Source organism: Gracilinanus agilis, chromosome 6 (assembly GCF_016433145.1).
Source record: "Gracilinanus agilis isolate LMUSP501 chromosome 6, AgileGrace, whole genome shotgun sequence".
Taxonomy (NCBI): Eukaryota; Metazoa; Chordata; class Mammalia; order Didelphimorphia; family Didelphidae; genus Gracilinanus; species Gracilinanus agilis.
In genome coordinates, this window is record NC_058135.1 from 291,577,721 (window position 1) to 291,590,235 (window position 12,515).

Below are 12,515 nucleotides of genomic sequence, written 5' to 3' on the forward strand. Positions count from 1 at the left end.
GTCTTTCCTCCCCTGCGTCCACCTCCATTGCACGAAGGCCCCTGTGGACAGAGGAATAATTGGGGGGGGGCACGTTCTCTTGATAATAATGCCGCCTCCCATCGCTCTCTGATCGAGGCTTCACGAATTGCTTTCCCCCTTCTACAATGAGAAATCTGAACCTCAGACCCCAAATGACCAGATTTGGGCTCAGAGGTCCTGGATTCAAGTCTCGCCTCTTCCGCTCACCATCCGTGTCCCCCATTTCCCTCCTTTTCCTTCTGGGTCCTCTTCCCGCCACCCCATTTCTTCTGTCAAATGCCGAGGCTGTGCCCTGGTCGTGGGCGCGAGAAGCGATTTCCGGCCCATCGGGAGCCAGAGAGGCGGAGGAGTGAGTCGTGGGATACCCCCAGGCGGGAGCTGGTGGTGGTCTTGGCTGTTTCGGGGCCCAGCAGGGACCCCGGGGCGGAGTGGGGGCGGGGAGATAATCAGGCCGGCCGATGTCCTTCCTACTTACCTTAAGCCCCGCCGGGTGACCTGAGCCCAGCCCTGCTGCTCCCTGGGGCGCGGGTGGCACTAAGCTGATTTTCTGGATCCTCCTCGAGGGCTGGCCGTGGACGCGGTGGCACTGCTGCCTCTTGGCGCTGCCCGCATGGCTGCCAAGGATGGGGGCAAACACAAGAAGGCGGAGGCCAGCCAGGGTGGGGGTCCAGAGAAGCCTCCCCCGGGGGAGGCCGTCAGGGCCAAGTCGGAGGGAGGGATCTCGAGAGAGCAGAGCATAAGGAGAAGCAAGAGAGAAAAGGGGCGCCGAGAGTCCCAGAAAGGCAGGCGTGGCGACCCCAGGGAGAAGGCTGGAGAGGAGGAGAAGCCCCCTCCCGGGGGCCACGAAGCGGACAAGAACGGGGGGCCCTCGGCCGAGGCCGAGGCCGGGCCCGGGGAAGGCTCCCAGGCTGGCCTCGCTCCGGGCCACCGAAGGCTGTCCCATCGGCACCGGGGCGACCCTCACCACGACCCTGCCCACAAGGCTTACTGGCCGCTGCTCAACAGTGTCTTTGGCAAGGTGAGGGCCCGGGCCTGGGATTACGGGGCTGGGGCTCTGGCTAACGGGGCCCCTCTCGTTTGGGGGAGCCTCTCCTCCCCCTCCACAGCATACCTATTGCCACGACCCCTCCAGAGCTGGTCTGTGGAGGGGTCGAGGGCCCAGGACTGGGGAGGGGAGGGCCGGCCGTGGGATCTCTTGGACACTTGGGTCCGTGTGCCCAGGCCTACGGCAAATGTGGCGATTGGGGGAGACGGTCTGGGGCCGGAGGCAGAAGGGACACCCAGCTTGTCCTGGCTGTGGCCGGCTCTGCCGTGTGACCTTGGGCCAGTCACCACCTCTCCGAGCCTCAGTGGCTGCATTTGTAAAAGGCGGACAGTTCTTCCCCCGCCGCCTGGCCCTCTCCTGGGGCTGCTGGAAGTCCCTTCCTTGTGAAGCCCTTTCCGTGCTGCCTGGGCTCTCAGGCCTGGAAGGGACCTTTGTTAGGGGTTCTCTGCTTCCACCCCCCCCCTTTCACAGATGAGGAAACTGAGGCCAGGAGACAGGGAGGGACTTGTCTCGGGTTACCCAGATTGGCAGACGGTGCCTTCCTAGACTGGAGAGAAGGCCAGGAAGGGGCGCCTGGGCAGGAGCCGGGGCCCGCGTGATCTCTGATCTCTCTTCTTGCAGGATCGGGAACTGGGCCCCGAGGAGCTAGATGGTGAGCCAGTGTGGAAACTGAGGCAGAGGGGAGGGGCCACCGCAGCCAAGGGGGAGCAGAGAGCCCGGGCGGGGCACCGGGGAGCCCTGGGAGTTGGCGTACATGGGCGAGGGGTGCCACCCCCGATGGAGGTGCCGAGTCCTGAGGCTGCCTCCCTGCCCTCTCCCCGTGCTGCCGGCCTGCACAGAGCTGCTGGAGGCCTTCAATGAGTTCGATACGGACCGAGACGGCTACCTCGGCTACCGCGAGCTGGGGGCCTGCATGCGCACGCTGGGCTACATGCCCACCGAGATGGAGCTCATCGAGATCTCGCAGCACGTCAAGATGAGAAGTCAGTGTCGGAGGCCCCCGGGGGGAGGTGGGGGGAGACGCGAGGGATGAAATCAGGGAGGACCTGCGGGGGGAGGCTTCCAAGGGGCCTCGAGTTCCTGTTGAGGTCAGACTAAAAATGGGGGTGGGACGAGGGGAAGCTTCCAGGCTGGAAAGTGACGGACGAGATGGAGGTGATCTCTGAGGCTCCGCGTTCTAAGAGAAAAGTCCTGCGTCGGAGCTTCCGAGATTCCCTCCGCTGCTATTCCGGGGCCTGAAGCCCTCCCAGCCCTGACATTCCGCCTTCTGTGCTCCAGGGCCCCCCCGGCTCTGACATTCCGCGTCCTGCATTCCAGGGGCCCCCCCGCTCCGATGTTCTGTGTTCTAGGTCTCCCCAGCTCTGGCTTTTTCTGGGCTAAGGGATGCTTTGTCTTCTCTGTTCTGAGTCTCCTCTTGCCTCGGCTGTCCCGTGTTCTTCGGTGTACTGGGGGCCCTCCCAGCTCCAGGGGCTCCCCCGCCCTAAGGTCCTGGTGCCGCCCGAGCCTGGGAACGAGGCTCCCGTGGGCTCGGAGCGGAGCGTTAGGACAGACAGACAGACAGACAGACGCAGAGCAGGCCCGCTGGCTGCCCCAAAGCTCGCTGCGCCAGGGTTCGAGCACGGCCGGCCGAAAGGCTTGCTAGAACGGCCGAGGCTGCGTCTCGGATTCGGACACGACCGTCCGGGGGCTTTGACTCCATTTTCCTTATTTTATCCATTTCTGTAAGAAAAGGCCGGAACCGCCGCCCGGCCTTCCTGGCCTTCCCTGAGGCTCATGTGGTGGCGGCGAGCTCAGGCCGCCCGGCTCTAGAGGGCTTCCCCGGCTGCCCATTGGGCCCCTCCTCAGGGAGATGGCGGTCCCCGGGGACCCGGAAAGGCCCCCCAGAACCCTCCGGGCTGGGCTGGGCGTGTGGAGAGGAGCAGAGAGACGAGATGGCCGAGGCCGGAGAACCCGGGCCGGCCGCGGCGGCGGCTTTGTTTTTAATGTAACCCTTTAAACGGTCATGAAGCGGCGCCCAACTCGCCCAGCCTGCAGTGAGGAAAGCAAACCCGGACAGGGCAGGAGAGTTATCCAAGGTCACAGCAAGGAGGGAGGCAGCGCCCAGGGGAAAGGGGGGCCTCCTGCCCATGCACTGCGCTTCTTCCCTTTGGCCTCTCCTGCGGCCGGGGAGCCCACAAGCATTTATTAAGTGCCAGCTGTATACAGGCGCCGGGCCAAGCTCTGGGGATAGAGAGAAAGGCAAGCACATTCCCCATCCACAGAGAGCTCATGTTCTAGTGGAAGAGATGCCGTGTAGATAACCATTCGTCCATCCATCTGTCCGTCTATCTGTCCGTCTGTCTATCTATCTGCCTGCCTGCCTGTCTATCTCTACATACAAATCTATCTTTCTATATATATATCTGTCTGTCTGTTTGTCTGTCTGTCTATCTGTCTATCTATCTATCTGTCTGTCTATCCGTCTGTCTGTCTACCTGTCTGTCTGTCTGCCTGTCTGCCTGCCTGTCTCTACACACAAATCTCTATCTGTCTGTCTGTCTATTTGTCTACCTGTCTGTCTGCCTGCTGTCTGTCTGTCTATTTATCTGTCTGTCTGTCTGTCTATCTGCCTGCTGTCTGACTGTCTATTTATCTGTCTGTCTATCTGTCTATCTATCTATCTGTCTGTCTATCCGTCTGTCTGTCTGTTTATCTGTCTGTCTATCCGTCTGTCTATCCGTCTGTCTGTCTGTCTGTTTATCTGTCTGTCTATCCATCTGTCTGTCTATCCGTCTGTCTGTCTGTTTATCTGTCTGTCTATCCGTCTGTCTATCCGTCTGCCTGTCTGTCTGTCTGCCTGTCCGCCTGCCTGTCTCTACACACAAATCTCTATCCGTCTGTCTGTCTATCCGTCTACCTGTCTGTCTGTCTGACTGTCTGTCTATCCGTCTGCCTGTCCGCCTGCCTGTCTCTACACACAAATCTATCCGTCTGTCTGCATATGAGGGCTACACTGAGCATGGCCGGTCATGGCTCTAGTAGTAGGTGGGGGGCCTGGAAAAGTCCCTCGTTGAGGCGAGGGAGCCTGGCGTCCCCCGGACAGGCTGGGCCCGTGTAAAATCATGGAGGCGAGAGAGGGGCGCCGCGCGTGAGCCATCGCACGTAGCCGGATCTCGGAGGGTTGGGAGGGCAGCCGAGGGCTGCTGGCGTCGTGGATGAGGTCCAGGCTCGGAGTCCAGAAGATTCGAGTTAACGTCCGGTCTCAGACACTTAGGAGCCGCGTGACCCTGGACAAGTGGCGTAACCTTGTTTGCCTCAGTTTCCTCATCTGTAAAATGAGTAGGAAATGGAAACGGCAAATCCCTCTAGCCTAGCGTCTCTGCCAAGCAAAGCCCCAGGCGGAGTCAGGAAGAGTCGGACATCCGAGCAGCCACCCCGGGGAGGGAGGGGCCGAGAAGTCAAACAAACGACCTGGATTTGGTCTTGGAGGTGGTGGGAAGGCTGGGATGGCCAGAGGAGAGCGGCCGGATCGGCCCTGGGTTTGAGGGGAAGCGCCGGAGCAGCTGAATAGCAGCAGATGGCTTGGAGCAGAGAGCCTGGCCAAAGGCTATGGCAAGGGTCCAGGCAAGAGGTGATGAGGGCCCGCCCCAGGGTGGTGGCTCTGAATATCTGAGATATCGTGAAGGCAGGAAGGACAGGATCTGGCGACGGGTTCGATTGGTGAGCGAGAGTGTGCCAAGAGAGGAGGCGAGGGGGACCCGAAGCCACGGGCCCAAATACCTGGGTGAGGGGCGCCCTTTGGTGAGAGATCATGGCTTCGTTCTGGACATGCTGAGTTCGGGAAGTCAAAAGGCAGTTGACTGTGTGACCCTGGGCAAGTCACTTGACCTCCATGGCCCAGCCTCACCACTCTTCTGCCTTGGAGCCAATACACAGTACTGACTCCAAGACAGAAGGGGAGGGTTTAAATTTTTTTTAAAAAAAAAGGGGGGCAGCTGGGTGGCTCAGTGGATGGAGAGCCAGGCCTAGAGACAGGAGGTCCTGGGTTCAAATCTGGCCTCAGACACTTCCCAGCTGGGTGACCCTGGGCAAGTCACTTGACCCCCATGGCCTACCCTGACCACTCTTCTGCCTGGGAGCCAATACACAGTATTGATTCCAAGATGGAAGGTGAGAGTTTTATTAAAAAAAAAAATACCAGAGTGATTGGACATTTCCTTCTTCAGCCCATTTTATAGATAAGGAAACTGAGGCAAACAGGGAGAAGTGACTTGGCCAGGGTCACACAGCTAGGAAGTAAGTATCTGAGACTAGATTTGAACTCTCTGAGGGGTACTAAATGCTTTCCTTCTGACCCTGCTCGTTGGGAGTTAGTCCTTGTTCTATCCATGGGAGGGGCTTGCTAAGGAGAGTGCCCCAGAGCCTCTATCAGAGACCCAGGCCTGGGCACCCAGGCTGCTGTCCTGAGCTCCTCCCTGGGGTCCTGCAGTGGGCGGCTGTGTGGACTTTGAAGAATTCGTGGAGATGATGGGGCCAAAGCTCCGAGAGGAGACAGCACACATGGTGGGCATCCGGGAGCTTCGCATCGCTTTCCGAGAGGTAGGGATGAGGGGGTGGCAGGAGGCCGTAGGGTTAGGGAGGGGGACGGCGACCAGAAGGGACGAGAAGAGAAGCGAGATGGGCTTGGGTACTGGCTGAGAGATGGGCCAAGCGGGGACGGGCCTGAGGAAGCCCCTTCGTCCGGCTCTCTGCAGTTCGATGCGGACAGGGATGGCAGGATCACGGTGGCCGAGCTTCGGGCTGCTGCCCCTTCCCTGCTTGGGGAGCCCCTGGTGGGGCCTGAGCTGGACGAGATCCTTCGAGAGGTGGATCTCAACGGAGATGGACACGTGGACTTTGATGGTGAGGACAGAGCCCGGGGCCCCTCCCATCATCCTCTCCTCCTCTCTCTGCCCTGCGGGGCCCCCAGCCTCCCCTTTCCTCTGGCTCCGATGCTCACGCTGCTCCTGTGTCTCTCCTCTCTCGCAGAGTTCGTGATGATGCTCTCCGCCCCCTAAGCGGAAGGTCCCTGGCCCCAGGCACCCCCCAGGGCCCCAGCGGGCAGAGAAGGCCCTGCTTGTGACATCATCTGACTGGACGGCCAACCGGAGGTCCCTGGGGGTCCCAATGCTTTCGACGTAGCTTGCTGGCATTGCACTGCTAGTCCCCTCTGGTAGTGCCAAGCACTCATGCCGCCGGGCCATCCCCGTCCTCTTAGCCCCAGACATGAGAGCTGCCCGAGACTTTAGAGAGGTTCTCTAGTCCAGTCCTCTGCCCGGTTCTGCAGGGGAGGAAGCTTTGTTCATTCGGTGTCCAACGGCAGCCCCTTCTGCCATCTAGAAGCAGAGAGCCTGAGTTCAAATCCAGTTTCAACAGACACTTACTACCTGTGTGACCTGAGGCAAATCTCTTTGCCTCCCGGGCCTCGGTTTCCCCACGTGTAAAATGAGGAGATTCAAATGGATGGTCTCTTTCAGCTTCAGAGTTGTTTTCATGGTGCCCGCCTCATGTCACACAAATAGTAAGGGCAGTCCTGGAACTTGAATCCAGAGCCCCGGACTCCCCCTCTGAGTTTCTTTTCCTGTCTCCTCCATGAAGCCCTCCTTGATCACCCTGGCCCACTGGCTCCTTTTTTTGTCCTGGAATCCCATCCCACAGTAGGCCCTGCTTGGTCCCAGAGCCTCTAAATGGGTCCCACCTGTGGCTTTTGTCTGCTGGGAGCCAGAGTGCGCTTCGGCCCTTTCTCCTGCCTCCTGGACTGCAGCCCACTGAGGGCTGGGCCTGGGCACGGGGTCGTGCTTGCTGAATTGTTCCAGCGAATATGGAGAAAGGGCGGCCCTGGGCCTGCTCGGGTCGTGATGCCAGCAGGGCCAGGGCCAGGAGGGATGTTAGCAGAGGTGGCCCGACTTGAGCCATTGGGAATTGGGCATCGCTCCCGAGGCTCCCCTCCTGCCCTGGCTCACAGCTGGGGTCAGAGGCGCCGCCCATCTGCTTGCCCTGCCTTTTGTCCTCCATCTTTCCCAAGGAAGAGGCAGGGAAAGAGGTCTCTGGATCGGCAGGAGCCGGAGAGAAGGGACAGGTGCCAGCTTCTGAGCATGGCCCACATTCTGGGACGCTTCTGCCGGCCCCTGGGGGAGCCAGCAGCAGGCCATGAACCAGGACACGGGCCTCCAATTCCCATCTCCACGTCATCCTGTCTGGGCGCCCTCGGCCCCCGGGCATCAGAAGCCTCAGCCGGGAAGTAGACGAAGAAGAAGAAGAAGAAGAAGAAGAAGAAGAAGAAGAAGGGGCTGCCCGCCTGAGAGGTTCTCGCTAGACCAGGAAAAGCTGGGGCTCCAGACCCCCCCCTTGGGGAAAGAGCCTGGTGCCACCTAGAACCTCACTGCCAAAGCAGCCCCCGGCAGGGAGGGGATGAGGCTGAGGGGAGGCCGCCCCTGTGGCTGGGGGTCTCCGATAAAGCTTATTTCGGTAACAGACAGAGGAAGCAGGAAGCGGGGCTAGAGAAGCCTCCGAGGCCCAGGGCAGGGAACACTTGTTGGGGAGAGAGCAAGGAGGGCAGCCATAGCATTTCATTTTGCAGTGACGGAGCCTTTCCTTCCTCCCCCAGTTCTAAGCCGAGTCCCACCCATTCCTGCTTTGAGGCCCGGAGCCCAGAAATGGAGAGTGGGAGGGGGCCAAGAGGACGGGACTCCCCACTAACACCCACCTGGTGGGCTCAGCTGGCCCTGCTTGCAGTCCCCTCCTCGTCTCTGGAGCTGGGAATCCCTGGCTGCGCTCATAAAAACTAGCGCTTTGGAATGACTTAACGTTTGCCGTGTGTTACCTCAGGAGGCAGGAGCTGTTATTCCCCCATTATCCAGATGAGAAAACTGAGGATAGAAGAAGCTAAGTAAATGGCATGCCTCGGGAACAGTGAGGGGGCTCCGTGGATGGAGAGCCAGGCCCCAAGGTGGGAAATCTTGGGTTCAAATCTGACCTCAGACACTTCCTTGCTGTGTGACCCTGGGCAAGTCACTTAACTCCCATTGCCTCAGCCCTTGCCATGGCTCTTCTGTGCTAGAAACAACACGCAGCATCAATTCTAAGATGGAAGATCAGGGTATATTTTATGTATTAAATAGGCAGATATGAAATAAATATGTATATACTTAGTATCTGCCCATTTAATCAGTATCTGAGGCAGGACTTGACCTCATCTTCCTGTCAGGAACTCCCCCTCCACAGGGCCATCCAGTTTCCCTACAGATCCTGCCTTGGACCACGGATGAGCTGTGTGGCCTTGGGCAAGTCCCTTCCTTATCTATCAGATGGGGATAAGAGCCAGGCTTCCCGGGGCTGCTGGGGGCGGATGATGTAAGCGCGCATGGGCAGTAAAGTCTCTGGCAAACTTCCAAGTGTGCTATTATTACTAAGAGCCGGGTTACCCGGGAGGGGTAAATGGGAGCCGGGGAGATGCGAGGCTCTGCAGCCTCAGGATCCCCTGATCGCTGTTGCCAGGAGTGGGGATGACGGCCACCCCCCAGGGGAGCAGGAGGAGTGTGGTGTCTGTTCCTTTAAGAAGGAAGGTTAAAAAAAAGAAAAAAGAAAAAGAAAAGAAGGTGCTAATCTGGAGAAGAAGAGCTTGGGGGGAGGAGGGGAGATCAGGGCAGGAGCGGGGAGCGGGGAATGGGGAGAAGGTGCCGAGGCCAGCTGAGTCTGAATGTGCACAAGAACTTCCTAATGCTGGGAGGGGTCCCAGAGAGGATGCCTGGGAGGAGAGGGGAGGCTCCCTCTCCTGGGAGGTCTTCAGGCAGAGGGGGGGAACCACTTCCGGGATAGTTTAGGGGGAGTTCCTTGGGAGTTGGAGCCCCACCAGTGGCTGCCTCCTTCCCAGCTGTCCAGTGCTGACTATGACTTGGGAAAGGAGCAGAAAGCGAAGAGCCCGTCCTGAACGTTCCCTTCTCTCGCCAGGAAGCTACTCCAGCATCCGGGACACTAGTGGGCAGGGGAGGGGGCAGCAGAGGAGGGAGCCAGAAGGGAACGGACGTCCTGGGAGGAATCCCAGAATGTGTGTCCGAAGAGCCCAGCCAAAGGAGGCCACGCTGTGTAGAGGGAAATAACAGCAGGATGCCCTCATCGCGGACCAGCTAAGGGGGAGTGGTGGGGGACCCCGCGTGGGGAACGAGGCATACGTGGGGACCCTGTTGTTTGGTTTAGCGATACCTTGTTACCAGGGAGCCCTCTGTTGCAGGAGGCTCCAGTCATTGGCACGTGGCAGTGCCCCCCCCAAAAAAAACCCTTTTTTAAAAGCGTGGGGCTCCTGGCAGGTGTAGACCGCTGCGGGTGTAGACCGCTGCGGAGGCTATCCGCCCCAGACGTGTGGGTGAGGTTTGCAAAGCTGCTCCCCTCCCCCACACCTTTTTTCCCTTCTTCCCGTTCTGGGTTACCAGAGATGGCTCCTGGGGAAAGGAGAGCCGGTCTATTAGGAAATTAAGAGGATAGGACGTTTCCAAAGAGGGCCCTGTGGGGGCGAAGAATCCACATTCTCAAATACACAAGCTTGGCCATTCCCAGCAAGGGTCAGTTTTCTCATCTGTATAATGGGGGAAATGTGATTGGCATGACCTACCACAAAGGGTTAAAAAGAGAAGCGTTCTGGAATCTGGCCCCGTTTGGGGGCTGGGCTGCGGGGGAGGTTGGGCGAGGGAGGGGGGACGAGGTTTGAAGGGAAAAGAGGACAGAGCCAAGTCTTTGAGCCAGAATCCAGTGCCATTTTATTTGGACACAAGACCCAAAGCCTGGGGCCTCCTAATAAGTTAAAGGCACGAGGAATAAAGAAGGGCTGGAGTGGGGGTGGGGCTGAGTAAGGCCTGCCCCCCTCTCCCCCCCACCCCCCCAGCCCAGGGAGGAAGGAGGACGGAGGAGAGATGGGCAGAAAACTTCCTGAGAAAACCCGAGCCCAGAGCTGGCTGTGTCTCTCCAGCTCAGACCTTCTGGGGTCCTGGGGCCGGGCAAGGAGCAGTGACTGAAGCTGTTCAGGGGCTTCAGCTCTAGCCTGTCTAGCAGGGATCAAGGCAGCTCCAAGTAGTGAGCCAGAGGCAGAGGGCCCGGGTTCAAATCCTGCCTCTGCTGCTGACTAGCTGGGCATCTCTGGACAAGGCGCCACTCTCTGAGCCTCCAGTCCCCCCTCCTGAAGAGCAGGGCATCGGCCAGCGGGGCTCAGAGGTCCCTAGGAAGGGAAGGGGAGGCTCCCTTTGTTGTCAGTTCGCCACAGCCAGGGCCCCTTCCCCATCCTTCCTCCCGCCCAGCCTGGAGCTGTCCGGCATCCAGTATCCGGCCAGCTGGGCCCATTTCCGGGCGGCTAAGGCAGCAGGGGGTGGGGGAGAGCTCCATCCCAGCCAGGCTCGCGGCTCACTTCTCAAAGTACGGCAAGTAGAAGAACTGGAAGCCTCGGTGGCCCTTGACGGCCAAGTAGATGAAGATGACGTGGTACACTGTAAGAGGGGAGCCCGTCAGTCACCCTCACCGGGCCTTGGCCAGCCCCCCTGCCCCCTGCCCGCTTCCCCCCTCCCCCAGGCCGGGGCACACCTCCGGGGATGAGCAGCAGGAAGCCAGGAACGAAGAAGATGGCACTGGAGACACCTGCAGGGGGAGAGGCAGATGGGGCTGGGCTCAACCCTGGGCCCTGGGGACTGTGCTGGAGAGAAGCAAAGGAGGGCAGCTGGACAGGCTGGGGGTAGGCAGGGGGCGGGCGGCAGCTCCTCACTCTGCCCCAGAGCTCAGGAATGGCCGCTGCCTTTTCAACTCCTGGCCACCCCCATCCACTTCAAAAATGCCAGGGAAGGGCAGCTGGGTGGTGAGGTGGATTAAGAGTCAGACTTAGGAGAGGGAAGACCTCAGACACTCCCTAGCTGGGTGACCCTGGGCAAGTCACTTGCCCCTCCCCCTCCCCCCATGGCCTAGCCCCTAGTGCTCTTCTGCCTATTGATTCTAAGACCAGGAAAGGGTTAGAAAGCAATCCAGGGTAGGAGATCAGGGCCCCGGCGGGCTCTCACCTGGAGAAGGGTTCACCTGGAGTCCCACCCCAATGAGGATGAGTGCTGTGGGCAGAAGAGCAGGAGAGGAAGGGGGGTGCTGGCTCAGAATCTCTCCTGAGCACTGGGGGGTTTACCTTCTCAACCCCTCCTGGAGTCACACCACCCCCCACCCCCTCAGGGAGGTGCCAGCCTCCATGGGGCCCCTCCCCAGCCCCCAGGGCAGGAAGCCACAGCTGGTGGCAACCTTAGGGCTCCCCGGAGTCTAATCTCCTCATTTTTACAGGTGGGGAAACTGAGGCCCAGAGGCCACTCAGATACTAAAGAGAATTTTCGACCTTCAGATCCACTACCCTCTGCTCCCCGACAGCTGGAAATTTACTCCTCGGCCAATACGTTCTTTCCCCCAAGAGGATGTCGGCTTCCTGGGATGGGGGAGGGTTTCCCGGCTGGCCTGGAGCTCTCAGCATCTAGCCTGATGCTCTGGGCGAGGCCCCATTTTAGGAGACGGAGGACGAGGCCCAGAGAGGCAAAGGGCCCAGCCCAGCTCACACAGCTTTGCCAGGACCACTGGGAGTTGGACACCCCCCCCAAGGCTGGGAGCTCCCTGAGGGCAGGGCAGGGGCATCTCCTCCGAATTCCTCTAATCCCCAGCGGGCGGGGCTCCGCGCATCCCCTAAATGGTCTCCATTCTCTCCAATGGGCAGTAAAGAGGCGCCCAGGAGATCTCGGAGGCTGCCCAAAGTGTGACTCTCTCTCCCCCCTCCGCCTCCCCAGCACATAACGGGAAGGCCGGTGGTCAGTTCAGGTGTGAGCCGGGGCTCGGCCAGGGGACCGGACACTCACTGAGGCCCAGCGACAACAGCAGGAAGGAGGCCAGAACCACCCGGCGATTCTTCTGGATCAGAGGGTGCTGCGTCCAGCTAAGAAACCAAAAGAGCCGGGCACTGACGGGCAGGTGTGGGGAACTCGGAAGGCTCTCCCGGCCTCTCGCTCCTCCCCATTTTATGGAGGTGGAAACTGAGGCCCAGAGAGAGGAGGGTCCCAGGGCCAGTGAGGGGCGGGGTTAAGAGGGGCGGGCTGCGGGGCCTCACCTGCAGAAGGCCCGGTAGGAGCGCTGGGTGCCGTTGCTGATGGTGCTGAAGGACCATTGGGAGCTTTGGGTGGAGGAGCGCCCAGGGTCCCTGTGGGGAGAGCAGAGGGCAGGAGGCTCACCCTCAGAGCAGCGGCTCCCCGAGCTCGAGAGGGCAGCAGGGTGGAGGGGGCTCGCGCTAACCTGAGCTTCAGAGCTCCGTCGGGATCCGGGGGGATCCGGCCAGCGTCCTCATCGTTCTCCAGGTTCTGCTCCAAAAGGAAACAGCTTCGGTGGCTGGGCCTCTCGGAGGGGGGGAGGGGAATCCTAGGACCCCCCCCGGGCC

At 60.1% G+C, this 12,515-nt stretch overlaps 2 protein-coding genes across 5 annotated transcripts in view; one reads left to right on the forward strand and one right to left on the reverse strand.

The window, feature by feature from the left end:
* Nucleotides 1–297: 297 nt before the first annotated feature.
* On the forward strand, nucleotides 298–6,102 carry CABP4 (calcium binding protein 4). Its single transcript, XM_044682051.1, has 7 exons — nucleotides 298–370; nucleotides 585–1,039; nucleotides 1,688–1,718; nucleotides 1,906–2,049; nucleotides 5,535–5,644; nucleotides 5,800–5,947; nucleotides 6,074–6,102. The coding sequence occupies exons 1-7, from the start codon at nucleotides 298–300 to the stop codon at nucleotides 6,100–6,102; spliced, it is 990 nt and encodes a 329-aa protein (XP_044537986.1).
* Nucleotides 6,103–9,813: 3,711 nt separating this feature from the next.
* Nucleotides 9,814–12,515, reverse strand: part of TMEM134 (transmembrane protein 134) — an 8,429-nt gene continuing 5,727 nt past the window's right edge. Inside the window, exons 2-7 of one of the 4 annotated variants that reach the window (XM_044680110.1) lie at nucleotides 12,374–12,438; nucleotides 12,192–12,254; nucleotides 11,944–12,020; nucleotides 11,119–11,163; nucleotides 10,652–10,705; nucleotides 9,814–10,557 (exon numbers count right to left, since the gene is read on the reverse strand). In XM_044680110.1, the coding sequence (XP_044536045.1) occupies nucleotides 10,475–10,557; nucleotides 10,652–10,705; nucleotides 11,119–11,163; nucleotides 11,944–12,020; nucleotides 12,192–12,254; nucleotides 12,374–12,438 (387 nt within the window). In that variant the 3' untranslated portion in view covers nucleotides 9,814–10,474. Of the gene's footprint in view, nucleotides 10,558–10,651; nucleotides 10,706–11,118; nucleotides 11,164–11,943; nucleotides 12,021–12,191; nucleotides 12,282–12,373; nucleotides 12,439–12,515 lie in introns of all 4 variants that reach the window. The other 3 variants (XM_044680106.1, XM_044680111.1, XM_044680107.1) reach the window with 3 other exon arrangements.

Coding starts and splice junctions, on each gene's coding strand:
- CABP4 (XM_044682051.1), top strand. CDS start 298: ATGCCGAGGCTGTGCCCTGGTCGTGGGCGCGAGAAGCGATTTCCGGCC. Junction 371..584: donor GGAGCCAGAGAGGCGGAGGA/GTGAGTCGTGGG, acceptor ATCCTCCTCGAG/GGCTGGCCGTGGACGCGGTG. Junction 2,050..5,534: donor GCAGCACGTCAAGATGAGAA/GTCAGTGTCGGA, acceptor GGGGTCCTGCAG/TGGGCGGCTGTGTGGACTTT.